At 51.0% G+C, this 27,155-nt stretch overlaps 11 protein-coding genes across 11 annotated transcripts; 9 read left to right on the top strand and 2 right to left on the bottom strand.

Annotated features, from left to right (window-relative positions):
* Positions 1-1,306: 1,306 nt before the first annotated feature.
* On the top strand, positions 1,307-1,564 carry AUEXF2481DRAFT_40636 (uncharacterized protein). Its single transcript, XM_013487740.1, has one exon. The coding sequence runs from the start codon at positions 1,368-1,370 to the stop codon at positions 1,557-1,559; it is 192 nt and encodes a 63-aa protein (XP_013343194.1). The 5' UTR covers positions 1,307-1,367; the 3' UTR covers positions 1,560-1,564.
* Positions 1,565-2,010: 446 nt separating this feature from the next.
* AUEXF2481DRAFT_253277 (uncharacterized protein) lies at positions 2,011-3,033 on the top strand. The gene is made up of 2 exons (XM_013487867.1): positions 2,011-2,366; positions 2,446-3,033. The coding sequence occupies exons 1-2, from the start codon at positions 2,293-2,295 to the stop codon at positions 2,846-2,848; spliced, it is 477 nt and encodes a 158-aa protein (XP_013343321.1). The 5' UTR covers positions 2,011-2,292; the 3' UTR covers positions 2,849-3,033.
* A 3,060-nt stretch (positions 3,034-6,093) lies between these two features.
* On the top strand, positions 6,094-8,840 carry AUEXF2481DRAFT_253283 (uncharacterized protein). The gene is made up of 2 exons (XM_013487866.1): positions 6,094-6,759; positions 6,815-8,840. The coding sequence occupies exons 1-2, from the start codon at positions 6,225-6,227 to the stop codon at positions 8,614-8,616; spliced, it is 2,337 nt and encodes a 778-aa protein (XP_013343320.1). The 5' UTR covers positions 6,094-6,224; the 3' UTR covers positions 8,617-8,840.
* A 612-nt stretch (positions 8,841-9,452) lies between these two features.
* AUEXF2481DRAFT_40631 (uncharacterized protein) lies at positions 9,453-12,137 on the top strand. The gene is made up of 5 exons (XM_013487739.1): positions 9,453-9,721; positions 9,786-9,852; positions 9,906-10,258; positions 10,317-11,559; positions 11,623-12,137. The coding sequence occupies exons 1-5, from the start codon at positions 9,663-9,665 to the stop codon at positions 11,809-11,811; spliced, it is 1,911 nt and encodes a 636-aa protein (XP_013343193.1). The 5' UTR covers positions 9,453-9,662; the 3' UTR covers positions 11,812-12,137.
* AUEXF2481DRAFT_253347 (uncharacterized protein) lies at positions 11,565-12,607 on the bottom strand. The gene has a single exon (XM_013487865.1). The coding sequence runs from the start codon at positions 12,514-12,516 to the stop codon at positions 11,884-11,886; it is 633 nt and encodes a 210-aa protein (XP_013343319.1). The 5' UTR covers positions 12,517-12,607; the 3' UTR covers positions 11,565-11,883.
* Positions 12,608-13,196: 589 nt separating this feature from the next.
* AUEXF2481DRAFT_66287 (uncharacterized protein) lies at positions 13,197-15,697 on the top strand (the record flags this gene model as incomplete). The annotated part of the gene is made up of 2 exons (XM_013487812.1): positions 13,197-15,131; positions 15,185-15,697. 2 exons carry the CDS (start codon positions 13,197-13,199, stop codon positions 15,695-15,697), a joined length of 2,448 nt encoding a protein of 815 aa, XP_013343266.1.
* A 788-nt stretch (positions 15,698-16,485) lies between these two features.
* On the top strand, positions 16,486-18,325 carry AUEXF2481DRAFT_66230 (uncharacterized protein; the record flags this gene model as incomplete). The annotated part of the gene is made up of 3 exons (XM_013487806.1): positions 16,486-16,690; positions 16,753-17,992; positions 18,049-18,325. The coding sequence occupies 3 exons, from the start codon at positions 16,486-16,488 to the stop codon at positions 18,323-18,325; spliced, it is 1,722 nt and encodes a 573-aa protein (XP_013343260.1).
* A 444-nt stretch (positions 18,326-18,769) lies between these two features.
* Positions 18,770-20,883, top strand: AUEXF2481DRAFT_5589 (uncharacterized protein; the record flags this gene model as incomplete). Its single annotated transcript, XM_013487630.1, has 2 exons — positions 18,770-18,919; positions 18,973-20,883. 2 exons carry the CDS (start codon positions 18,770-18,772, stop codon positions 20,881-20,883), a joined length of 2,061 nt encoding a protein of 686 aa, XP_013343084.1.
* Positions 20,884-21,922: 1,039 nt separating this feature from the next.
* AUEXF2481DRAFT_30067 (uncharacterized protein) lies at positions 21,923-23,832 on the bottom strand (the record flags this gene model as incomplete). The annotated part of the gene is made up of 2 exons (XM_013487686.1): positions 21,923-22,543; positions 22,618-23,832. The coding sequence occupies 2 exons, from the start codon at positions 23,830-23,832 to the stop codon at positions 21,923-21,925; spliced, it is 1,836 nt and encodes a 611-aa protein (XP_013343140.1).
* A 429-nt stretch (positions 23,833-24,261) lies between these two features.
* AUEXF2481DRAFT_253191 (uncharacterized protein) lies at positions 24,262-26,656 on the top strand. The gene is made up of 3 exons (XM_013487864.1): positions 24,262-25,291; positions 25,347-26,406; positions 26,459-26,656. Exons 1-3 carry the CDS (start codon positions 24,690-24,692, stop codon positions 26,549-26,551), a joined length of 1,755 nt encoding a protein of 584 aa, XP_013343318.1. The 5' UTR covers positions 24,262-24,689; the 3' UTR covers positions 26,552-26,656.
* On the top strand, positions 26,548-27,066 carry AUEXF2481DRAFT_5587 (uncharacterized protein; the record flags this gene model as incomplete). Its single annotated transcript, XM_013487629.1, has 1 exon — positions 26,548-27,066. The coding sequence occupies one exon, from the start codon at positions 26,548-26,550 to the stop codon at positions 27,064-27,066; it is 519 nt and encodes a 172-aa protein (XP_013343083.1).
* Between the last annotated feature and the right edge of the window lie 89 nt (positions 27,067-27,155).

The following is a 27,155-nucleotide window of genomic DNA, read 5'->3' as shown; positions in this document are numbered from 1 at the left end:
TCTTAATCGAGCTCGCAACTTACTTCTCGTCTCGAGGAGTGCCTCAATAGAGGCCGTTCGGTCCGACGGCCATACAAGAAAGGGAATTTGTGATTGTGGGAATGAACGAAGAAGTCGTGTTGTTGTTGTGAAATGCAAGCCCTAGCGCTCTTTGCTACGGAAACATGAATTCAAGCGAAACATATGGAAGGAGCGATTCACGCGAATCACCTGCTACGCGGTCCGCAACCAAGTTCTCTCACTTTCATATAGTATTCCTTCCTCTGGAACACTTATTGGACTGCATCAATGTTCCAACCACTTCTCGCGCCTCGAAATTCTTCCCGTTTTGAACAACCGAATCATCAAGCCACCCTCAGGAAAATGCAGAAAGACAAAAGCCCGTTTATCTTACTCTTTGTCGCCCACTCCCCACGACTCTGCAGTTCTGGACAGATCATCTAGTCTGTATGGATCATCATATGCATTCCAGGACTCAGCAATCTTTCTGACGATAGCCAAATGTGACTCTCTCAAGTCAGCGATCCTCTGTGCCATGATACCCTCCGTCTCGGCAAACAGACTATGCATTTCCATACGACCAGGGTGACCTAGGTCAGAATTCTTGTCACGGAGTCTCGTGAACATGTCGTCTATGCTTTGTCTCAATTTTCCAAGCTCAGCATCCAGAAACGTGATGGATGCGGCTGGATCTGCCAAACAGATGTTGATCACCACAAGGTGTAGGGGAGAGTAGGAGGGCAGCCAGCGCTCAGGACCGCGAAGGAAAGGATATAATCTTGCATAGAACGGCATGGAGTTCTGCTCAGGTCTTCTGTGATCCAGCTGAATCGACATACTTCTGCTTGGGATGTTGTACTTGTCGTGAAGAAACCTGAGAGACTTGAGAGGTCTTGACAGCGCTAGGTTGATTCTGTGGGAAGAGTTGTACTGCAAGTCAAAGCTTTCAAATTTTGGGCCGTGATACACATATTTGATGCCTTTGATGAACGGAAGGAGATCCAATATGGTGTGATAAATGCCAGTAGAAGCACCGCAGAGTTTCAGTTGAGAGTCCATGTGCTTTATAGAGTCTCTGAGGCCACAGAAGCGATAACATGCATCTTCCAAGAGCTCCTGAGTCTTGACCACCACCTGGATGAATATGGACCAAAATCTCTTATTGACGGCGGGTCGATTTGATCTTCTCATGAAGTACATCAATCGTGTAGTTTCTACCGAGACATAGATATAGCGTATATCGTGTGGGCCTTTCACAATGACGTTTTGGATGATGCAACCATAAATAATGTCACGGATTCCTCGAGGCAGACTTTCGAAAGTCGGGGGATCTTGTCTGTCTGCCAGATAGAATTTTGGTGTGAGGAATGGGACAAGCTCTCGCGCTTTCTGCGTATCAGCCATTTGGTTATCGTCCGATGCGGACATCGGTGGTGGAGAGCTTCGTTGCTCGAAAGTGCAAGAAATACACCCAGGATTATCAACGAAGCCACCTTGCAGTTCAAAGAGATGTGAAAGTACTGGCTCCTGCAACTCTCGTAGGAGGATTAGGCTTATAAGCGTCGTCTCAAGGCTCTGAGGTAAGCAGCAGAAGCAAGACATCCGAATTCGAGACAAAGAGCACTATTATTGCTAGGACCTTGTCTTGATGTCGTTATTATTATCGACCACAAGAGAATCAGCTGGAAGAGTTGCGTGTGGCGTAGAGTTGATCTCCTCACGTGTTGAACACAGATCCCACGATCATAAGATTTCGCGGTGAGCGAGTCTAAAGCTGACAAAACGAGAGTAACAGAAGCATACTCTTATCGAAGGGCATTCAAATATGTCTCCCTCCTCTCTCCGACGTTTATTGAAAGGTCGAGAGAGCTGAGAGAGCTTCTTGGTCTAGCCAGACGTTGAACATCGGCAGATGTGACCTCAATATATCAAACGTCAGAGAGCTATCGTGCATCCGGGTACGGACAAGGCTCTCGATATTCCCTGTCACTATTCCTCCATCGACGAAATTCTAGTCGTTTTGTGTCGAGAGATCACGACCGAACGACTAAGCAGTCCGTTCGACTCGGCATTAACACACCAACATAAATAGTTCCCCAATTGCGATCCAACCGTAACTTTTTCTCTCCATCATCTTACTGGCTCGGTCAATCTGGTAAGCCTTTGATACTCTCCGCCTCGGTCTGGTATCTACCAAAAATAGCTGACATTGACGCAAAGGGCAAAGGGAAGCAAAGATGGTCAACAAAGTCTGCAAGCGCTGCTTCTTGGGCAAGATCCAGTGCGACAAGAATGCCCCTTGTTCAGCCTGCATCAAGGCAAAGGCCGACTGTACCTACGAACAAGTCAACGTCAACAACCGCATGGTAAGTTCAAGGCCTCTCGTCGACACCTTGTGCATCACCACGAAACCCTTCAGACTTACATCAAGGACGACACCCCCAGCAAGGCAATCGCTCCCACAGTCCTCCGCCTCCCAGTCCATCCTCTGAGTACCTTACCTGCTCCTCTCATGCCTGGTCCCTTCGGCAAACCTTTCCTGCCCTACAATCCCCGCGACATGTCCTTTCCCCCCATCACCTGGACACCAATCAACGCTCCTCTGGTCCCTCTTACACACTCCAGGCCTGCTCCCGTCCTCCTCAACGATATCCCTGCCACAGGACAGACCTACGGCAGAATCAGCACATCCGTCCCTCCTGGCGTCGAGTTTCCTGACTTCATCGACTTTATGATGGACTTCCCTGAGGGTAGATTCATGACCGGTCGTCCTGTGCTCACGGAAGAGGAGAGAGCTGAGATGAAGCGTCGCAAGATGCAGAGGGCTAATGAGAGCTCTAAGCTCTGAACTCGTACATCAAGGGCATTGGTGGAGATACAATGAAAAGACTCCAGGCAAACGACAATGAGGGTCATGTCCAATTGTCAACTTTCTCCTTCTTCAGCAAATGTTCTTTGTGGTTCTTCATTCGTGACCGTCTTCCATGATTTGTGTGACGTGTACATGCGGGGTGATAAGTCCGAGACAATGGCGGGCAGAAACCTGGTCATTGTTTGTATATAAATCCACAAGTCGTGCTTTGTGAGGCAGTCATCAAGAGTGATCATACATCTTGACTAGATTCAACACAGTTGCGAAACTTAGCACGAGCAAGCTGCAGTGTCAATGTAGCCAGACAGACATGGACCTACTCGTGGCCTCGAGGGTCACCCTACGATGATCAGCATGTATGCGAATACTTCGAAGAGGCAGTCGCAGAAAGGAGTCTGGCATGCAGTGTACGTACAATTGTGCATGTATACTGTCGGTAGAATTAATTCCGGCGCCAGGACTAGATTTGCTCAGCCTGTATATCAGAGACAGCGAAAGTCGGGAGAGTATGTGTGCGTAAAGCGTGGCTCGTATTGCTCTGGTATGAAGTCAATCGCTTATCGAAATGCTGGCGAGTCAAGACTCTCCGTTATAGCAAACGATGTTGTAAAATGATCACAACTTGACTATAGAAGCGACAGAGTCATGACTGTAGAGTTCATGCTTGAAACAGAATATGCAAGATCCACATTGGGACAAAGAACCCACGGAGTCGTATGAAGACGTGCTAACTTCGGTTAAATATCAAGGATTTGCGGTGTGTCGTCTTCTGTGAGCAGCTCTGTTGATGCTGAGACTTGAGTGACGCCGTCGCGTGTCTTTCCCTATGTTGACTGCCAGCTGTCGTACGTCGCACGCTCGGCCCACCGACTAAACAAGTAGGAAGGCGGTGGACAACTGCCTAGTCTCAGCGAGTGGAGGTTCTGGAGTTCAAGTAGTGCGACAGAAGTGATTGACATCATCAACGTTGTGGATTTTGGCTTGTCTACTGCTGCACGTCGCAGATGGGGTTGTGTGCGCTGCACGAACTTGTTTTGTCAAAGTGTTGCTTTGTGGATCCCCAGATCCCAGATCGGCAAAATTTGGCCAGATCGACAGCCTCCTTCCAGGAGTCGGCCTTCTCACCTTGTCTGACGTACAATACTCGACAGAGCCGTCGCAGGCCGAGCAATCTCGCGCGAAACTTGGAAAAGGCTATCATTTCCTCCACTCTCATCAAATAGGAAATGCACACGAGACAAAAGGATGAAAGGATTCAAGAGCGGCTGGATCAATTCCCAGCAACTCGGTTACAACTGAGATTTCATTCGCTGCTTAGATTGAGGTTATTTTGGCGTCAACTCTGCAAGCTCAGATCGTTGAATAAGCACAGCATTTTGTCGGGGAAGTTGTCCGCAGTACCCGCCTGCCAGACCTACTCGTATGTTCTAGGAATCTCCAGTGCTTCATGCTAAGGCTGAACATCGATGTGGACTGGGCGGATGAGTTTCATCACGAACCTTGTCATTTGATGAACAGATCTTCGAGGACCACTGAGCGGGTTACGCCAGACCATGTCGATGGGTTGACTCGGACACCATTGAATTGTGGCACTCTGGTTTTCAAGCCGGCTGCGGGCCGATGCAGTCTGCGGATGTAAGATATCGGGAGCGTTTTGGGTGTTGATATCGGAAGCCGCACATGGTACTCGGGCAACAAGCACACCACATCTCAACCTAAGTTCCTTCTATGCAACGGTTGACACTGTCAAGGCCATCAAACAACGGCGGCTGGCATGCAGGGCATGAAAGTGTGTGTACCTGTGACAGCTCCTGTCGCATGATAAGTGGCATCGAATGGACATGTGCCTTGCATTGTGAGCAATAACATTAAAGTTCGTGATGAAAGCTGAGAGCCGCGGCCGCTATTCCGCGATAGCCAAAAGTAGTGAGCTGCATGGGTAAAATTTGGTTCAGCCAGGTCGAACGAGTGCCTGCAGCGAAAGACGAGTACCGGACTAGAGATCTCGGACATGAATGCTGAATAGAAAAAGTCGCACGACATCAGGCACATGCAGGCTGCGTAACGCAGCATGAATTTCGATTCTTTTCTTGTCGTCTTGCATGTGTACGACGTTGAATATCTGGGGCAGCAATTCCTCAGAGACATAATTGTCAGAACGACAGCGCTTTGTCTGATAGACAGTGTTGGGGGGACGACTCATGGCGCCTGTGTTCTTTCTTTGACAATTGACACGGTTGACAGCGTCTGTTATCGAGAGGTAGTGTCAAGTAGTGTAGACTAAGCCGGGCCTCGAGTTTGAGACGATTGCGCGATGTCCAGCTGCTCGGAATCACCATCACGAAACCCGCAGGCATGCATAGCATCGGGACCCACCAGCCATTCAACGGTGCGTGTAATCTTAACACAGCAACCGCTCGGTTAGCTCTAGTCCTCTCTGCAACCCGACAACCAGGTCAGAAGCAGCCGGCAATCATCATTATGAAGCCATTGCTGAGCTGCGCCCGAGTCTACCATGCAATGAGCACAAGATCATCTCAGTTATGGTAACAGAGCAAGTCGCTGGCCAGAGAGTTTTTGTGCCCCTCGATGTTAAAGCTGCGACGGGCAAGGGCTGTCAGCTCCACCTCTGGCGCGACTCCACTCGTTTACTCGTGGCTTCCTTCTTTAAGGTTTGCGCAATTCTTTCGAGTGTGAAAAAAGTCCGCAGTCTCGCAGGGCCAATGCTTGGATGCCCCCTCTCGGGTTTCGCCTTGGCTTGGATAGTGCAAAGTAAACAAAAGCGCCGCGGTAACATCGATGCTTCTCACGACGCGAAGCCGGGGTCTGTGGTTGACGCCGATGTGCCTGGGGATGGGAGTTGGAAGTCGAGCGATCGGTTCAGTGCTCACGAGGCACGGCAACCCTCCATAGTGCCATGCGGCCGCCGGCTGCAGGAACACCTAGCGTGATGGACATTGATGAGGGTGGCTGACTGGGGGCCAGGTTTGTTTCCCTCTCCAGATTTAGCCTACCACTCGCGTCTCCTCTGTCCTCTGTCATCATTCGGCTGACGTTTCCTGGTCGTACGCGCTCCACACTGCTGTACATTTGCGCCGTGCAACCTAGCTTGCAGTCACAACATTGGCTTGCATTTTATTACTGGCCTTTTCTTCTTTCCTTCTCTCTCTCATTTCCCTACCGTCTATCTGTCAACCTTCGTGTTCCCATCTCGCGTCTGTCGCTCTCGAGTCCTGTCACGCTCTGCACTATCACGAGCATTCCAAGCAATACCTCGGCCTCGACTCCGCCCTCGACAACTCTTCGCAAACGTCCATCTGCTCCTGTGGTCATGAATCATCTCCCGGACTAAATGGCTCCAAAGTGGTTTTCGCAAAGCGATGACAGTTCCAATCAACAACCAGACGCCACGGCTTTCAACGTGACCGAACCGACTCCCAAGAAAGCCTCTCGTCTCTCAGCAACATTCAGCACCGATTCAAGACCGTGGAACTTTATGAGCTCTTCATCCGACCGCAGTTCATCATCTTCTAGGAAGCGACTGTCACTCTTCGGTGCCCGCAACTCCATTGCCTCATCAGCGGACATCTTCTTGTCAGGTCATTCTTCACCTCGAGATTCCGCTTTTGTACAATCTGGTCGGCCTGAGTTCTCCCCTCGTCCCGAGTCTCGCTTCAGTATCGATTCCAAATCGACGGCAGTTGCTGTACCGCCCACAGACAGCTGGCGGTCGTCTATCTTCTCTCGAAAACGCTCAGCCAAGTCGGAAAACAGCTCGGAAACAAAGGATGAACCTTTGATGCGATGGCTGCGAAGCGACAGTCGCTCGACAAGCTGGCGACGCGAGTCTACCGACCATGACAGGGAGCATGAGTCAGAACAAGCCTGTAAGTTGAGTGCACGGACGCTTTTGACATGTGAAGACTAACGCCTTTCGTCAAGTCTACCATACATTGAGGAAGAAGAATATCTCAGCACCCTTCAATTTTCAGCATGTCACGCACACGCAGCAAGAACAGCTGCCGCAACTAGCATCCGTGACCGACAGCGAACTTGTCTCCGAGTTTTGGGCCGCATCGGCCTTCCAAGCGCCTAGGAGCGAGCTTCGCGGAATCAAAGCAGATCCTGTTGATAGCAGCTACCGTGTTCGTACGAGCGAAAGAAGACCTTCTCTCACGTCGTCCGTTCGTTCCGAGTCCCATGCTCTCAAACATCGCGGCCTGAGTTACACTTCGTCCGTGCATGAGCTCGACAGCACTCCTCGCATATCTCAAGATGCCGAGTCTCCCATCGAGGAGAGGGCTCGTTCCTTGTCGCTCACTTCGAGATCACATAGTTTCTCTCGCCTGGATCTACCGTCTAGAGAGAGACTGGCTGCTCTGGGCGCCGAGCAGCAAAGGGAGCCTCCAATTATGGTTCATCCGGCTCTTCGCGGACAGATGGCTCCTCCTACTGTTGAGCGCACCTCTAGTCAACCCCAAATCTTCGAACTCCCTGGGACGAGTCTTGAATCGGTTCCCGAGGAGATGGAAGGTTGTGGACCCAGTCCAGCAAAACTCCCAAGAGCAAAGGCTATGCTGGATCTGTCACCTCTCGCATCTCCCAAGTTGTCCCCACGATCGTCGCCTTCTCTGAACTCCACTGCTCGTCAGAAGAACGGCTTAGTATTCACCCCATTTCCCATCGGCAATGCATTTGCCCAAGCACACGGGGGCTCAGGCGTAGATGTTCCAAGAACCTCTTCTGAGAGTCGGCTTTCTTTTAGTGTTGATGGAAACGTGCCCAGCTTGACTTCAGGTGAATCATGGGAAAACGATATCGACTTTTGCTACCTGGTAGAGGCCGAATCCTCTTGCGACTTTGACTGGGAGTCTGTAAAATCAAGTAGACAAGGTTCTGCCTCATCGGTGCGTAGAGACTCGACTACTAGCGTCTCCGTACAACGCGCCTCGTATAGCGACCCATCGCGTCGGACCAGCATCAAGTCTCAGCCTGATGTTGAGGCGCTCTTTGCCGATTTCGATGGAAACTCAACCTTTGTTAAGGAACAAAATCGACAAGACTCTCCTATGATGTCCGTTTCACGTGCCGACCTCAGTCCCATCTTGGAATCACCTGCGAAACTACCGACTACCAACAGCAGCTCGGAGGCCGTCAGCCCTACCAAGCCTACCCATACACGATCCATCTCGCTCGACGACAATATCAAACATGGCCACTCCTTGGACAGAAGTGCACGCTGGTCGATTGCATCTCCCCTGTGTTTGCCAGAGGACGCGAAGCAGCGCGGTATTACCTTCACTCACCCGGTGTACAAGTCGCGACCAGTCCGCATGTCGGTACCTGCATCTTTCGCTGCACCACCGCTGCCACCTCCGAGAACAGCACTTCCACCTTTACCTGCACAGCAACCAGCCAAACCTGCTTCTCCGCCTCTTTCGCCTACTTCGACGTGGCCTAGTTCGTTCCCAACGATGCGCAGACCCTCTTCTGCACAGGATCGAGCAATCCTTCAAGCTGCCGGACGCTTTGTCAGAAACGGGCGTGCGTCCAGCAGACCTACAACACCCAGCCGTCTTTCTCACGTTCAACACGCCTTCCGCGCCTCACCCGCCATGAGCTCTTCCAACATGCCGTCGAAGACAACGGTCACCGATTGCAACTACGGCGGAATCCTACCCACTCCGCCCATGTCTCCGCCCGAGCAACAACAGGGATTTCACAATTACCCAGCTTGGATCTGAGGACGCTACAGACTTATTCGCTCCTTCACCTTTCGTCTTGTTCTTTTCTTTTTCATTTTATAACGTTTATGATCAACGGCCTTCCTACGAACAATATATCAAAAGTCATATGGATATGATTTTGCTGGGTTTTAAGCGGATACCCAACCCAGAGTGGGGAGCAGCATGGGGGTGTTTGATATTTTCCATGGAAAGTGATGGGGAGAAGCATATGCATACAGGAGATACAGGAGTACCAATTACCTTTCTGACCACATACACAGCACCTGGTTGACAAAATGTGATCGATGTGTTAACAGATAAAATAATCATGACGTGGTCTGTGACGAGTATGGTTCAGAACTTTGTCCCGAGAGTATGCCACAGTTCTGTCAGGCCACCACATGGCGAAGAAGCACGTGGAGTTTAAACGTGCAGTAAACACAAGAGAGTTTGAATCTACCAAGACATGCTACGATATGTATCGAAGTGTTTCAGGCTCTTTGCAGTAAATGTATCGCATATCAGATTTAGATCAGGGTGTGCAAACAAACCAGAAAGACTTGGTTTGACAAGCAACAAGCTTCACGTTCGCAAAGCGTTACCACCGAGGAGAAGATTAGCGTCGAGTATAACAAGCGAATGAACGCGCAAGCCGTAGATGAAGTGGGCAATGTATGGAAGAGGATAGAAAGATTGGCATAAGTAAGATTAGATCTGGAAAGAAGATGGTCGAGGAGAAATGAGGTACGGGCAAGTTCAGGAGGTCTGTTGGCTGCCCCTCGTGAAATGTGGAGAGCGATTGGGCCTTAAGCCTTTCGGATGGCGCATCCCCAAAGCCCGTTTATTTACTTTAACCTTGTAGGAAGGTCCTGTTTCTTCCATCGCATCTCACCGCTTACCACTCTGCATACCTTGGACCGAGACATTATATCGAGCGCAGGACCACAGGTCCCTTGGATACAGGAACGGCATCGCGAAGAACATCGCTATCGTTGTACAGGTCTTAGCCGCCGGCGCGTGTAGCAAACCTCCAAACAGCCCCTCCGAGACAGGGCGCGCCAGTGATGGCTGTGCTGCTGGAACAGAGCTGGGTCAAGGTGCAGGAGAAGACATTTGGCAAATGGTATACAACAGTCACATGTGCACGTGTGAGAAGGCCGTGGAGCTGACCAACGTGTGCAAATCAGGCTCAACAGCAAGCTCCAGGTCCGCAATGTGCAGATCAAGGATCTGGTCACTGACTTGTCCGATGGTGTAAGTCTCGCACCTCGTACGCAAGTGGACGACAGACTGACAAGAGTGCGCAGGTCATGCTCATCCACCTCCTCGAGATCCTCTCCCAAGAATCACTGGGCCGTTATGCCTCCCGTCCGAAACTGCGAGTCCAGCGATTCGAGAACGTCAACCGAGCTCTAGACTTTATCAAAGGCCGGCGCATCCAATTAACAAACATCGGTGCAGAAGACATTGTCGACGGCAATCGCAAAATCATCCTCGGTCTCATCTGGACTCTGATTCTCCGCTTCACCATCAGCGACATCAACGAGGAGGGCCTGAGCGCAAAAGAAGGTCTACTCTTGTGGTGCCAAAGGAAGACGGCATGCTACGACGAGGTCGAGGTCCGAGACTTCTCGTCTAGCTGGAACAACGGTCTCGCTTTGTATGTGAAACCACCTTGACAACGCCTCGTCTGAAACAATACTAATCATCCATCTCAGCTGTGCGCTACTCGATATCCACCGTCCCGACCTCATCGACTATGACAAGCTCGACAAAAGCGACCACCGCGGGAACATGCAATTGGCCTTCGACATTGCTTCCAAGGAAATCGGCATCCCTGATCTTCTTGACGTCGACGACGTATGCGATGTTGCGAAGCCCGACGAGCGCTCACTCATGACATATATCGCTTACTGGTTCCACGCCTTCTCTGCCATGGAGCGTGTCGAGAATGCAGGAAGACGTGTTGAGAAATTCGTTTCCAACATGCAAGGAGCCTGGGAGATGCAGAACAGCTTTGAGCGCCGTATGAGGGAGCTCCTTCGCCAGATCGCCGACCAGCAGACACAATGGCAAGAGGCTACATTCGAAGGCTCTTACACCGATGCCAAGATGCAGAGCTCAGAGTTCATGGGATACAAACGCAACCAGAAAAGGAAGTGGGTGGCCGAGAAGAGTGACTTGGTTGGTCTGCTAGGGAACATCAAGACAAAACTCAGCACGTACCGCTTGCGACCATACGAGCCCCCACCGGAGCTCAGTCTGACTGCTCTCGAAGCAGCCTGGGCCAGACTGATGCAAGCCGAGAAGGAAAGGAGTAGGGTCATCAACGAGACTATTCGCGACATCAAAAACACCCTACGGAGGACTTTTGCCGACAAGGCAAATGACTTTGCTCTTGCTCTGCACACCTTGAGCGTGAGCATCTCTGGACTCGAGGGAGAGGTCGAAGATCAGAGAGAACATATCACCAAAATCTCTGAATCATTGCCGCCGCTTGACGAATACCTTACCATCATCGGACGCCTGGATGAGCAATGCGAAGAAGCGAACATTGAGGAAAACGACTTTACAACATATACATACGACGAGCTCGTCTACGAATTGGGCTTGGTCAAGTCGAGTGTGCAGAAGAAGCTGGCCTTTTTGGAGAATCAAATGGTGGCGCGCAGCATGACCAATCTCACGCCTATCCAACTGGAAGAGTTTGAGTCCGTGTTCAGACATTTCGATCGTGGCGGTAGTAACTCGCTGCAAGAGCTCGAGTTCTCTGCAGCGCTCGCGAGTTTGGGACTTGTATATGACGAGGACGAGATGCACGAACGATTCTTGGAAGTCAGCAACGGTCCGGGAGGAACGGTCAGCTTCGAACAGTTTATTCGCTTCATGGTCGAAGTGACCGAGGATCAATATACAGCGGAGCAAGTGTTTGAGAGTTTCCGCGAGGTTGCGGATGGCAAGGTAAGTCACATGCAACTAGTTTTCAGTCTAGCAAAGAAGACCACTGACAAACATTCTCCACAGCCCTATGTCACCGAACTCGACCTCAGACACTCGCTCATCCCAGACGAACTCATCGAAGACCTGGTCAAGACGATGCCACAGCACAGCGGACCCGACTTACAGGAAGATCGCGACCTGGAAAAGTACGACTACATCACATTCATGCAAAAGTACATGGGCGGAGCGAAAGCCGACTCCAATGGAGAGTAGAAAGGCATGCAGAAGCAGGAGAGACGAGATGCACGAATGCGGGAAATGACTGCATAAATGCAGACAGTTTTGTCACATACGAATGCATAACAGCGAAGGGAGTTTGATTGCGTGTGCGATGGGGGAACACTTTCGAAGAAGATATTGTTTTGCATAGCGAGTTCGTTCACAAGCAAGGCTGGTTTGAGTTTCGTGCAGGATACCAAGAGACACAAAGATCCCGAATGTATATTTTATTGCAGACATATGACTTCGAGCCCAACCGATGTGCTGTGGCTCAAAACGGGTTGATAACGTATCAAAGAGAGCATCTCGATTATCTCCAAACAAATGAATCAAGAGTGGAAGGTTGATGTGCTGGGCAGCGGGATAGGCGGAGTTTAAGCTTCGAACTGGCACAGAAAGCGTTTCACATGCGAATTGATATGGAGTATTTTGGCTATAGTTGAGCTTGGCGTATGTTTCACGGGGACGACTGATTTCCAAGTAAAGCACGGAAGCAGAGGTGTCGGCCAAATCAAGGACAAAGAAGTGCGGACTGGTCAAGCTAAGAGAAAAGAGGAAGGGTTTGTGATGAGGTGGGAGCTGCAGGACAATGGGAAAGCCACCGCGGTAGAGTTGGCCGTTCAGGGGCCGTTCGCGTGTGACGTTGTTTGAACGGAGAATGGAAAGATGGGAGAATAGAGAGCTGACTATGTACTGCATAGAAAGATCCAAGGTGAGGAGATGAGCTGTAGGTACTGCGATGTATGGAAAGAGGTCCAGACGAACATTCCATCACACGACAACAAAGTGGAATCAACATGCACATTGCAGGTTGCTGCAGAGGAGGCGCTTAAAGGCGGTGAGTGGTCGGTGCACGGATGGCATGGTCTCCAGGGACGGGGACGAAACGCAGTCAAGGCACGGCGCAGATGTGAGAGAGTGCGACAGCCCCTCGGTCTTTTGCACCACCTTTGCCAACCGTCGTCGACTCGCTCGTTCATCTCAACGTCTGCAGGTAGAAGAGTCGTCGTTGGCCTCCCCTTCTACAGCAAATCGCGGCGTCAGACATTTGTTTGCGCACCTTCACTATATCGCTGGCAGCACAGGGGCGCTCTCCACACTCTGCAGCTGCACTCACTCGTCAGAAGGCTCCCACGACGTTACACGACACAACCACGACAAGTTCGCGCATTCAACAATCCTCCCCGGTCTGGTCAACGGCTGCCAAACCTTGTGTCGCGCCACGTCGGAAGAAAAAGGTCGACTCTGTGCCTGAAGCGCTCGCACACAGCGACACACAATGTCGCAACCAAACGGGTATCCTCTCTCCGCTGTTGTCATAGATCGTCCAAGCACAATACTCACACATGGCCGGCAGAATCTACTCCGAGGGCTCCTTTATGAACCCAGGACCTGCCCCTCGTCCTCCCACCGACCGTCCCCGTCTCGCTCTCACCCCCAACGTCAACAATGTTGCCGGCAACATGAGCCAGATGAGCCTGCAATCGCCTGCTTTCAGCAGCTCCACATCTTCCCTACAACGCTCCATGACCGACTTTGGCTCCTCTCGCAATGAATCTTCCGCAGTCAAGTCTGGCTGGGCAAAGGTCAAGGAGGAAGGTGGCTTCATGAAGGGCGTCTTCTGGTCAGAGAAGTTCCTCGTGCTCAGAGAGAAGGCCCTCGACTTCCAAAAGAGCGACACTACACCGAAGATCTCCTTCTCCATCCCCCTCAAGGACGTGCTCAACATCACCAGATCCGAGACGATCCCTTACTCGTTCGAATTGACCAGAGGCACCCCCGGCAACGAGAAGATGGTCATCTGCAAGTTCGAGACAGACAACGATGTCTACGGCTGGATCGATGTCATCTACAACAAGAGTCCTACCATGGGCGGTGTCAGCCACCCCACCTCGTTCGCTCACCGCATCCACGTCGGCTTCGATCCCGTTACTGGCGGCTTCGTCGGCCTCCCCGTCGAATGGCAGAAGCTGCTTAACAGTTCAGCTCTCACACAGGACGACATGGCTAAGAACCCCCAGGCTGTTGTTGAGGCTCTCGAATTCTACACAAGCAAGCTCCAGAAGAGAGCAGAGGACCCCAAGCAATACCCCAGCCTGACCCCTACTCCCCCGGTCGACGCCTACGGCAACAAGCAGCTGGGCCACGGCAATGGAATCGCCCCACCGCGTCCTCAACCCCCAGCTGCCTACACCAGAAAAGAGAGCTACAGCTCCACCCGCAATGTCTCGCCCGCCAGTTCGCAGCCGTCACTTTCGCGCACTAACACGGCGCCGCAGTACGACCCCCGCGTCGAAGACGAACGTCGACGCAAGGATGATGAGAGACGCAGAATGCTCGAGAAGCAGCGTGCGTACGAAGACGCTCAGAGAAGAGAGGCACAAGAGCTGGCAGACTATAACGCTAGTCTACCCAAGCACAAGTTGCCCTTGGCTCAGCAAGAAGTTGGAGGTGGTGGCTATGCCAGCGACCGCGACGCAAGCCCTGCTTCCAGATACAACCCGTCCAGACCCGCTCCGCCTGCACCTTCTTCGTCTGGCCAAAAGGTCAACCCTGTCCGCCAATTGACTGCTCAGCGCCAGGCCCCACAGGCTCCAGCTGCCAATGGCTCCTCTTCCATCCCGAGACCCAGCCCCTCATCCCAGAGACAGCAATCACCTAACAGTCAAAGAAAGCCCAGCGGCCCGTCGGGTGCCCAGGGCATGCACATGCCTTCTGGCTCGTCGCAACAGAGAGAACATTCTCCTTCCGCTCCCAAGCCACTCAATGTCGCATCCAAGCAGCCTATGGGCGCACCTATGGATCCCATCAAGAAGGCTGAGATGGCTCTCACCGCGGCATCCCCCAAGAAGGAAGAGCCCAGAAAGGATGTACGCATGTCGAGCATGACCGATGCCCAGGTCATGGAGAAGCTGCGTGAGGTTGTCTCCAAGGAGCGTCCTCTGGACTCATACAACAAGCAGAAGAAGATTGGTCAAGGTGCTTCTGGTTCGGTCTACGTCGCTCGTATCCGCGAGTCTGCCACTTCGCCCACCGCTCGTCAACAGTTGCGTGAGAACGGCCCCAGAGCTCAGGTGGCCATCAAGCAGATGGATCTTCGCAACCAGCCTCGCAAGGAGTTGATTGTTAACGAAATTATTGTCATGAAGGACAGCAAGCACCCCAACATCGTCAACTTCCTCGACGCATTCTTGCAGGAAGAGAGCAACGAGCTCTGGGTCGTCATGGAGTTCATGGAGGGTGGTGCCCTTACCGATGTCATCGACAATAACCCCAGCATTTCCGAGCCGCAAATTGCTACCATCTGCTACGAAGTAAGTCCAGAAATCCTTCAGTCAACATGACCACGAGCTAACAACATTCTCAGACTTGTAAGGGTCTCATCCACCTTCACCAGCAGAACATCATCCACCGTGATATCAAATCAGACAATGTCTTGCTTAGTTCGCGAGGCAATGTCAAGATCACCGACTTTGGTTTCTGTGCCAAGTTGACCGAACAGCGCAGCAAGCGCGCCACTATGGTCGGAACTCCCTACTGGATGGCCCCCGAAGTTGTCAAGCAAAAGGAATACGGCAGCAAAGTCGACATCTGGTCCCTGGGTATCATGGCCATTGAGATGATCGAGTCCGAGCCCCCATACCTTAATGAGGAGCCTTTGAAGGCATTGTACTTGATCGCCACCAACGGCACACCACGTCTTAAGAAGCCCGAAGCCCTTAGCAAGGAGCTGAAGAGCTTCCTGAGCGTGTGCTTGTGTGTCGATGTCAAGTCTCGTGCAACCGCCGAGGAGCTTGGTAGACATGACTTCCTCAAGACTGGATGCAACCCCAACATGCTCGCCGAGCTGCTAAGATTCAGAAAGCAGTCCGGCCATTGAGCCCAATCATTTGCATCGAAATCTGCACATACTCATAGTACCTGAGCGCTGGTCATTTGCCTCTTTCGATCATATGCACATCATACCGTTCCGTAGTCGGAATTACCAGTGTACGCACTTGTGAGAAGACGACCGAGCGAAACATTGTCTGCAAGGAAGAAGACACACTACACGATCCGGAGATATGAATGACTAGAGGCGAAACCGCCCATAACGACCTTGATGATGAAGAGAGAGGGGAGATCTTTCATGTTTGCCTTACGTCCACATCGTCAAAAAGCATCTCTTGTTCTAGATCTTGCGAAAGAAGCGCGGAAGAGACGACTGCCTGTGTACCATTTTCCTTCATCACATTCTTAGCAGATTGTTGGATGCAGGATGGAGGGCTAAGTACTGTTTGTTCAACTTATCCTGGACTGCTTCTATGCTCTTCTCAGAATAAAGAGAATGGTCCGGAGGAGATTGGGAAAGAGAGCGTAGCTAGGACTCAGCTTGCCAAAGGAACGCTTCCATCTTAATTAGCCGGTGTTTGTAGAAGATGCTTTGGACAAGCAAGGTACCGAACAGATAGGTATCTCGGACTCTTAGAGCAGTTCTTAAAGCATCGAAACAATTATCTTCAAACCTGAAATGCCTTGGTCCAGCGTCAATCGAGTCTCGATGATGATACAAGTAGGCGAACAGCGCCAAGATTTCGACGGCCCACCGAAGTTTGCGCGGGATGTTGTCGACGCCGCCGACTTTTTCGCGGAGTGTCTCGATCACCCAGCAGATCAATCACAATCAAGATGGACTCTATTCTTGGTCTCGTACAGGCGCTGCCTGCTACCGACTCATGGGGCCCTACGGTCACCACCGACACACTGCGCGACGGTCTTCCGTACGCCCCCTTCTCCAAGGGCGACAAGCTTGGCCGCATGGCCGACTGGACCACCGAGGGCAAGGACCGTGAAGGCAGAGGAGGCAGACAACAATACGGCCGCAACTTCAGAGGTGAGAGGAGCTCAAAGACAGTAGCGCGGAAAGAAACAGCGAGATTGACAGGTTACAAACAGACCAGCCCTACGGCGCCGGCGCAGGACTCCAGACCGCTCTCAACATCGAAGGCCTCGGCGAGGAAGCCAGTTTCTCCATCGTCGACAACTCGCGCACTGCTGCTCGCCGCACTTTCGGCCGTGGCGGTGGTACCGTTTTCCGTGGACGTGGAGGTGCTCGTGGTGGCGCTGCTCAGCGTGGTGGCCGCGGTGGCACTTTCCAGCGCGTTGGTGGTGGCAGACCCGGACAACAGCAATACGACAACCGCTCACAGCGCGGAGGCCGTGGTGGCCGCAGAGGAGGCTGGAAGGACTGGGACAAGCCGCAACGCACTCGTGAGGCTTCGGTCCAGCCTCGCGACACCTGGAAGCTGCTCGAGGAGATTGACTTTAACCGTCTGATCAAGCTGAACCTGGAGACTGGAGAGGGCGAGGATGTCGAAGACTACGGATTCCTCTACTACTACGACCGCCAGTTCGACAAGCAGCCCGGTGCCCCCACCTCTGTCCGCAAGCTCAACGTTGTCGAGCGCGCAGCCTACAATGTCACCACTTCTCACGATCCCATTATCCAGGAGCTGGCCCAGAAGGACGCCGCTTCCATCTTCACCACCAGCGATATCCTGTCCATGTTGATGTGCGCTCCTCGCTCCGTCTACTCTTGGGATTTGATCATCACCAGACAGGGCAACAAGGTCTTCATCGACAAGCGTGAGGGCAGCAATGTCGACCGTGTCACCGTCAACGAGAACGCCGCCGATGCACCCCTCGAGACCTCCGAGGGCACCAAGGACACCATCAACAACGTTGGCGCCCTCATGGAGGAGGCCACCCACATCAACCACGTCTTCCCCATCCAGACCGTCACCGAGAGCCAAACGTCCAAGCGCGACATGGCCAACGAGCACCCTTTCTACAACCCCGAGGAGGAGACCGACCCCCCTGCCTCCAAGGCCTACAAGTACCGCAAGTTCGACCTTTCGCTCGAGGCCGACGAGCAGCCGCTACACATTATTGTCCGTACCGAGCTCGACGCCGTCGTCAAGAACGCCATCTCTGGCGAAGACCAATACCTCACCATCAAGGCTCTCAACGAGTTCGACAACAAGGCCATCGGTAGCGGCGGTGCTCTTGACTGGCGTACTAAGCTGGCATCCCAGCGTGGTGCCGTTGTTGCTACCGAAATGAAGAACAACAGCTGCAAGCTCGCTCGCTGGGCCACTCAGGCCATCCTCGCAAAGGCTGACCAGATGAAGATTGGGTAAGTTTTGGTCCAGAACTTCTGCTACAAACAACAAATGCTAACATGCGATCTAGTTTCGTTTCGCGTGTCAACCCCAAGACCGCCAACGACCACGTCATCCTTGGTGTCCTCGGCTACAAGCCCCGCGAGTTCGCTACCCAGATGAACTTGAATCTCAACAACGGCTGGGCCATTGTCCGCACTTTCGTCGACATGGTCATGTCGCAAGAAGAGCAGGAGGCCAAGTTCGTCCTTGTCAAGGACCCCAACAAGCCCACGATTCGCCTCTACAACGTCCCTCGCGACACCTTCGAGGAGGAAGACGAGATGGCCGGCATCGACGAGGAGTAAAAGCTGTATTCCTTGTCTTTATGAGGATGACTTTTTGTGAGAAATGGAAATATGCTGGGGGATAGACGGCGAAGGGCATGGTCCATTTTTTGTGTGTTCGTCGAAAGTACAGAAAAAGCGAATGTTACTCTTTTTACGACATGAATTTCTTCCTTCCTTTCCTTACTCTCAATAGGACATCACTTGATGTTAATTTGGACAATCTTAATATCCTGCTAGATCATGTTTCAAGGAGAGTCGAACCTTGGTACAAAGACTGGCGAGGTTGTTGAAAGCGGTCTGGTGTTCAGCTTGGCAAGCGCGACGTTGCGGGACGATCGTCATCGTTCATGTGAAAGGGAAAGGGCAAGGGCTGAAGGGCAGTCAATACAATAAGTCCACGTTTGCTGCCTCGTGCTGGCTCCAGACTTCCACATAATCACATCCACATATTGCTAGATCAAGATGGTATTCCAAAGCCACGGACCTGTCTCGTTCACAAAGACGACGTTGTCATACCCAGTGTATGCAGCCGAGTTTGACCCCTACAATCGTGGCTACCTCGTAGTTGGCGGAGGAGGTGGTCAAGGTCGCAGTGGTGTCGCAAACAAGATTGTAAGATATGCTTGGAGTCCGAGTCTCCTATTGTATATACTGATATATAGCAGACTCTACTGGACACGAGCAAACGCGCAACTCTGGATACGACGGCCGAAATCGAGCTCTCGAGCGAAGAAGATTCAATCACCTCATTGGCTACACTGGCTTCCAAGGATGGCCTCATCACCCTAGCTGGAATCAATTCATCCGAGGCGGATCAGAAGGCTGGAAAGAACGAGCACTTGCGCACCTTCGAGATCAAGTACCCAAAGAAGAAGCAGCCCTCGGACGAGAAGCAAGACACGGATACTGCAACAGCACAGGACGGCTCGATCTCGTTCGTTGGCAAGACAAGCATCTTCAAGCCAGCTACTGGGCCTAAGCCAGAAACATATCAGCGGGTGCTGCGACTCTCGCCTACATACAAGCGCGACTCACCGAACAGACGCATTGGAGCTGTTGCAACAGGACTGGCCAAGCAGTCCGAGATTGTCGTCTTCGATGCCACAAGAACGCCCACCACCGACTCTGATATCATTGCTCGCATCCCGCTACGCGACAATGCCGAGGCTGCAGATCTGGACATTACTGAGCTGGAAACAAATACCTTCTCAATCACCTGGGCCACCGATTATGATGTCTACGAGCAGACTGTCATGTACAACTTTGAAACCAAAAAGGCTTCCTTTTCTCCTCCAAACCCGCGTAAGGTCTACACCATGCCTTTGCGTCAAGATGCCACAAAACCGGCACGTCCCAAGTATCGTGCTATCAGATGGTTGGGTAACGAAGATGTCCTACTTTTGAGCAACCTGCCTGGTCGTTCTGGCGCAGAGTTGAGCATCGTCCACTTTTACCCGTCCGGTCCCGCGATGCAAGTCAAATTGAAGGGACTACCTGGCCACGTTAAGCAAGCTGTTGGTCTTGACGTCTGCAGTCTGGACTCGGACAAGGCTGGAAACAAGCAAGTTGTTGTGGCCGTTGCAAGTCACGACATCTCTATCCCTGTCTACACGCTCGACTACAATGCCAACACGCACACTTTTGGCAAGTTCAAGCGCTTCACCACTCTTCGCGATGTACATCCGCTACAAATGACCTGCCTACGCTTCTCGCCATTCCACAGCCCGGTTCGTGCTCCTGCACCCGAGCAGGATAAGAAGGGCAATCCGATACCCGCCAAGAATCCCGTTCATCCCGGTCCTCAGTACATCAAGCTATGCAGTACCAGTATGGGCAACACTGTTGTCGTAGACACTTTCGCTCTCCTCCCATCTCAGCCTGCAGACCGTCTAAGTCGTTATGTTCTTTTGCATCCTTCGGATGAGGTCCGTCAACGAACCACCTACGGCATTCTTATCGGTTTCGCAGTCTTGGTGTTTGCAGTGCTTCTCCAGTCAGTGTACTCAAGCGATCCTTTTGCACCCAGTTTCGCCGATATCATTCCTCTACCAGCATCATGGCAGAAGACCCTGGCACACCCAGCAGGCATTGCCGATAGTATGGGCCGCAAGGGCTGGGAGCCAATCGCCGATGCCGCCTCCACCGTTTCTTCCGCCGTCCCAGCGGCAGCATCCTCAATATCATCCGCCGTCCCCGAAGCAGCATCCGCCATCTCCTCGGCCATCCCCTCCGCCATAGCATCCCCCGGCACAAAAATCGCCGACTTGCTAGATATGCACTTTGCCCTCCCCGGCGGCTCTTCCAACGACCAAAAAGCCGTCATTGTGCGTGACCCTGGCCAAGGCAAAAGCCTCGCCGTTCACATGGGCGACAAACAAGCATACATGGCGCAAGACGAAAAAGCAAGACATTGGCATGAATTCAACGAGGAAGAGAAGAAAGTTTGGAAAAGTAGATTGGTGGAGGCTGGACATTGGACTGTTGAAGAAGGGGAAACTATCCTTAAAGGTGTTGTGTTTAGTAGTTGGGCGGGATTTGTGGGGAGGGTTGCTGGGGAGGTTATTAGAGAGCTTTGATTGGATTGAGGGAGGGGGGGAGTGCAGAAGGAGGGGGATTTTTGAGGTGGTGGAAAGGGGGGGGGGAGGTAAAGGTGATGGTGATGGTGTGGTGCTACTTATTTCCTAATCGCTATTCCTTGAGATGGAATTACTCTTATTCCTAGATCAGGTAGTCGTTTAACCGACAAGAAAGAGCTAAATACACGATTCCTTTTTTCCAACGTTTGGCTCCGAGCTATATGGAGAAAAGAGAAACGAGCGAAAATATCTTGATCCTAAAACGTTATCCTTCGTTCGTAACCCTTGTATACAGAGAAAGAGTTGGAGAAAAAGGCGTATTGAAATGGGCCTCTTTGCTAGGAAATATAAGGGTAGCAGACATTAGCTTTTTTTTTATTCTTGTAAGAGGATGCTAAGGGGGGGTTTTTTTTTTTTTTGGATATTGTGGCTTTTGGTGTTTGGGGAGATGAGGCAAGGAGGCAAGGAGGTAAGGAGGCAAGGAAGAAAGGAGGGGAAGAGGGAAGGATTCAGAGGCTACTCGAGAGGCTGTTTAGTTGGAGAGAAAGTTGTTGTAGGAATAGTTGTTGGAGGGTTGGGGTTTAGGGATGTAATGGTATGGGGATTTCGTAGGATCGTATAGTTAGAAACGTTTTCTTTTTTTGGTATTGAGGGGGGTGGGAGAAGGGTTTGGGTTTGATGCAAAATAAAATACAAAATCGAGGTCTTTTTCCTTTGTTTGATTTGGAGATTTGGCCGATTTACTTTTTGCAAGAAAGGGGTGGCTATTATTGTAGGAGATGGTTCTACTTGATATTAGAGTAGATTTTTCTTCTTTCCGTTTACGACAAGGGATACAAGTCGTGGAGAAGGCTGATAACGATGGATGTGATTTTCGCAATGATAGTTTCATATTAATATTATTTATACATTGTATCAAAACTCCCCAAGATTATATGCCTGACGTCGTACTTGTCGTGTCTAAAGTCTTGTGACGCCCATATCTATGTATCCCTCCATGTTCTTCTTGTCCTTTTGTTACACTGCCATATCTTTCTTCTCACTTTGCAGCAAAACGACTCTTTGCTCTCAATTGCTCTCCATAGAAGAACAAGATGAAAATGCCAGCAATACAAAGCGTAGTCAACCCTGCCAGAAGACTAACACCAGGTCCAACACCCAGATTAATAAACATGGGTCTCGAGAAAAGAATAGCCGCAGCCGCCAAAGTAGATCTCGCAGTATCGTTTCCAGCAAACAGACTCCCAGCATACGCCGGATACACCATGGGCAAATAAACAAAAACACATTGAAAGAGGATAAACACACCAATCATGTTAATCACAATACCCACACAACTCACAATCCAATGGATTTTCCCATCGCCTGTCCATGCAAAGATGAATAAGCCTATGGGGACGAGGAAACTGGAGAAGAGAGCGGGGATTAATCGACGTTCGGGGGATCCCATGCCGTGGGCACGGATTTCGGGTTCGACAATGTAGTAGAGGTAGGCGTAGTATGCTACAATGGAGATTACGACACCGACGGCGATGGAGAGGAAGACGAGACCGGTTTCTCCGGCGTTGAAACCATAGCGTTCCATGTAGACCAAGGGGAAGGATTCGAAAAAGGAGTAGAAGATTGCGTAGCAGAGGGCAATGTAGATATCGGCGTAAGCCTAGGAGGAGGACAGAAATTAGCACTGAGAATAAACAAGGGAGAATTTCTGGTCAAGGGAGTGCTTTGACTTACGATAGCAGGGTCCAGAGCAATGAGTTGAAGAGGTCTCCACAGAGCTTCCACAACCATATCCTTGAACGCGCGTTGAGCTTGATTAATCTCGGACTGCGCCTTTAGATTCTGGTTGCCGGTAAGTTTTCGGAGTCTTTGAGCACGACGCAATAAGATGGTCTCTGGGTATGTCTCGGGCAGGAAGAAGAAGAGTGTGAGCCACACGGGTCCAGCGAGCCAAAGCATTTCCCATAGAGACCATCGCCAGTTCATAGCTGCGACGCTGAATCCAGAGATGATGGGTCCGAGAGCAGGTCCAATGCAGGCTGCGGCTGCCCAACAGCAAAGGACATAAGGGAGCTTGATCAGTGAATACATGTCTTGGAGACTAGCTCCACCGGTAGCGAGGATGGGAGAGCCAAAGAAGCCCTGCAGGAATCGCAACACCAGTAATCCTGCAAAGTTGTCCACCAGAGCTGTTGGCAGACACAAAATAGTGAAAATAGCAAAGGTGATGATGTACGGTGGATTCCTGCCAATCGAGGGGATCTCAGACAAGGGCGAGAAGATCAGAGGCCCAATGCCGTAAGCGAAAACGAAGAGAGCGATACCGAGGGATGCAGCAGTCGCTGATACGCCAAAGACTCGCATGACACCCTCAGCCGATGGTGTATAGATGGCTGATCCAGTATATACAGCCGTGGTGTAGATACAAATCAGGGCAGTAACCATGCCTTTCTTCACATTGGACCAGTTCTGAGGATTGGCCGGATCTGCCGTAGTATACCAATCAACGAGAATGATACCGTCTGCAGTTCGAACTGGCTGTATCGGCTCAGAAGGATGTTGTGGTTCGGCTGCGGCAGCAAAAGCTTCTTCGAGATCTGCTCTAGTCTTCGAATGCTCCAAGGCGATCCGCGAGCCCACTCGCGACAAGGCAGATCTTGCAGTATTGGTCTTGCTCAAAGCATGATTACTGGCATCGGTTTCGGTTCGTGTGAGTCTGGGGTGGTCTGGTTCTGCCAGTTCTTTCTCCAGTGCATCTTTTATGGAGTTATTACTAGATAAGATTGATGGGACGCTTTGAAACAGTGAAGGTGTCGTCTTCTCGGTATCGGCGCTGGCGTAGTCGGGATAAACAAAACCTGGCTTCTCTTCTGGATACCGGAGGAATCTGTTCTTTGTAACATATCTGATGATTTGCCCAATGGGGGCGTCTCTAATGACTTCTGACATAGCAGTGTGCTCAGAGTATGTAAGGTGAAATAAAGAGTAGGTAACAGGTCCGAGTCTAGGTTTGGAGATGATCTGGTGGAACAGAGGAATGGAAATTACATGTACGGTAGCACATACATATACTCCAGTTCTACCTCCATACTTACAAAGCTGATGATTGCGTGCGAACTTGTTAAGTAAGCATGCCAAGCGACACGGAGTGTTTGATGTCTAAATTCATGGAGATTAGCAGCACCGGGGACTATCTGTCGTTTGGCAAAGTCATGATCCTTGTCGTTGGAAGTGGTGCTTGTGGAATATGTACCACACTGTGATTGGTCGAAGCTGGGGTTTGTCAGCCGCTTGTTCGAGCATGGCTGACAAACGTTGTCTTCAGTCTCTGCCTCAATACCGTCGAACGCGCATGATTGCAGACACCGCCCACGTTGACGGATGAATATTCATGCCGGTCTTACAAAGCTGTCAGACTCATTGTGGTCTTTAAGGCTGATCACCCAGAAGCTATGCTGATCCCTTGATTTTGGTTGGAGAGTGCCTGGAGACTAGATCTCATGCGTAGTCATAGTCATGGCCTCATGATATCGAGGAATTACTGAGTATTGTACCACAAGTAGTGGAGCATGAAGAGTCGGTGTTAGCACAATTGCGAAGACGAAGACTCGAATTGCTTGTAAATGTCGGACTCGACTCACGAGGCAGCTATGGGGGCTGCTGATTGACGATGGCTTCCATACCGCAAAGTCTTGGCTCGATCGACGGCACGGTAATCACACCAAGCGCTTCGACGAAACTCAAAATCTTGCTTCACTTCCACGCTACGACATCATTTCTGATCCGGTGACAAAGGGGCCTTCTAAATGTTACGATGCGCGGTATCAGGGAGAGCCTCGCGGAATTTACTATTCTCATACCGTAGTCATCATCAATGCTGTGAAAGCTTGATCGGTAAACAACGTTTTCAGACGCGGTCATTGAGCTTCCTGCCGTTTGCACCAAGCGAGGAAGTTGCTGCGAAAACAGCACCAGCAGATGACAGTCTCGATATACCTTCAGGAAACGCCAAAACAATTGATACGGCATCTGGATCCTCGGAGTTCCCACTAGAACAGCAGTCTGCAAGGGAGATCCCTTTGAGCAGCTCGACCAGCCTATCAACACATGGTACTGCACTCCCCAGATTAAACAAAAACCATGAAATCGGAAGCACTGGAATTCCAGGATCAGATCAACAGCTTATTCAACGAGGTTCCGACGAACAGAGGCTCAATGTGGAAGATGAACCGCCTGATTTCGACGAGGCGCCTTATGCCATAACTCTTCCTGACGACACCATTGTGATCTTTGCTCCGGGGCACCAAGTGGACGAGAATACGTTCAAAGCACTCCAGCAGTTCTGGCAAGAATTCCAAAAACTCAAGCTCTTCGCGGCGAAGGAAGGCGTCGCACTAGTCGTCACAAGGTACATTTCTTTTCAAAAAAAAAAAGAAAACTGCGATTATGACTGACACTTCCAGCACGACGCCGAGATGGATCCGGTTATGGATCTATGATTCCATTTCTCCTCCTTTAGCGGTACAGAGTATGCTCGCTGATATGAAAGTTTACAAGTGCAACATAAAATTAGACTCAAATCCTGCGGGATCGTCTTATAATCGCTTCACACACAAAGATCAGACGCATTTGGGGTGGCGTAAATTGAACTTCAGGGATAAACTCCTTCCAGCACTCTTCAATCAAACAGGTCTTGTGGACTGCTCTGGAAGTTTGCGAGCCATCGAGCCTACGGTTCATCCAATAGGTCAAGCATGGCAACAGATCTATTTCGAACTTCCTGCGGAACAGAGACCCGAAGAACTACTATACCTTTCTCTTCTTGATCCGCACAACTCACAGGCCCTGCAGATTACGCTGGCCGAGAAACTTGTAGCACATGACAAACACTTCGACGTCAAGAAGCATGCTGTGACACTGAGTCAGGAGCAGGAAGACGTCCTAGTAGACTCTTCCGACAGACTGGAAGCGAAATCAGGCCTCAGCGAAGAAGCGCATAACACCAACGACGAACCTACCGATCTTGGATCGAAGCTAGTTCCCTCTATATCGGTGACCTTGTTCGATGGGACCTTAATCATCCTCAGATCAAGCCTCGAGCATATACTGCAGCGAATTTCTCAATGGTGGACGCAGTTCCCTGACCGGTCTAATGGGGGCTCGTACAACCACCCTCTATTCATATTTGCTCGCTCCGGTCAATCCACGACTCACATCAGTATTAGAGTGATTGGCCAACAGGATTGGTTGACCGAGCCAATGATGCGGTATGGGTTGACTTATAGCATTACGGCCGAAGGATGTTTGCTTGAGAATCACGAGACACGGGAGACGCTCATACCAGATAAAATGTCTCCACAGATAAAGAGAAACTTGATTCGCAACACTCTATCACAGAGTCATAAGGCCCTCCAAAATCACATCGGAACAATGGACAGAGCAGGCGTCTTACAAAAAAGCGAGCATCCAACTATCCATCCTCTGTTGAGCGAGAGGGCTGCGACAGGTTCCTTTACCAACTCTGTAAGAAATTATGGTCTTAGGAGACAATCAAAGGTTGGACCCATACCAACAGAACCGTTATCTACGAGAGACAACGAGCGGGCGGAAGTCCAACTTCGACAAAACCGAGCACTCTCAATATACGAGCAAATTGCGACTACCATGAGATTAGCAGGTGCGGTTTACGAAGTCATTAAGATGTTCGACGACGAGATACAAAAAGGCCCGCCACAATTGGATCACAACTTCACTCCATTTGATGCAGTCGGAGCGAGCATTACCAGCATGTCAAACCCAGTATTCGAGACCCTCAAAGCTGGTGAGATCGACATTGAAGCCGTCCACGAAGCCATGACAAGGCTGAAGGCTCGATTTGATGGATCGGAAGAGAAGGCTGAAATTTTGTCCTCTCTGTGCAAGCGATGGAAGGCAGAGGTGCAAAAGAGGTACCCACCGCCAACAAGAAAAGTCTTGCCGCCGAGCGATATTGAAATCGCGTCACTACATGAAGATGTTTCCACAGAAAACTATTCTGTGGCGTCCGGCAAGCCGCTGATCAGGTATGGCCACTCTGTCGCTTACCAGAATAAGAATGATGGAAGGGGAGACGGCGAACAACCCCGATACCAAGCGAAAATTCCCAAAGGCGGCGATGAAGAATTCTCCATATTCGCCATGTGAGCAATCAAGAGTAATTTGATAGAGGCCGCAACGATATGTATATTGTTCACAGTATCATGACTGGCAAGGTAAATGCTGGCACTCATTGT

This window comes from Aureobasidium subglaciale, assembly GCF_000721755.1.
Source record: "Aureobasidium subglaciale EXF-2481 unplaced genomic scaffold scaffold_12, whole genome shotgun sequence".
Classification (NCBI taxonomy): Eukaryota; Fungi; Ascomycota; class Dothideomycetes; order Dothideales; family Saccotheciaceae; genus Aureobasidium; species Aureobasidium subglaciale.
This window is presented reverse-complemented; position numbering and strand designations above follow the sequence as displayed.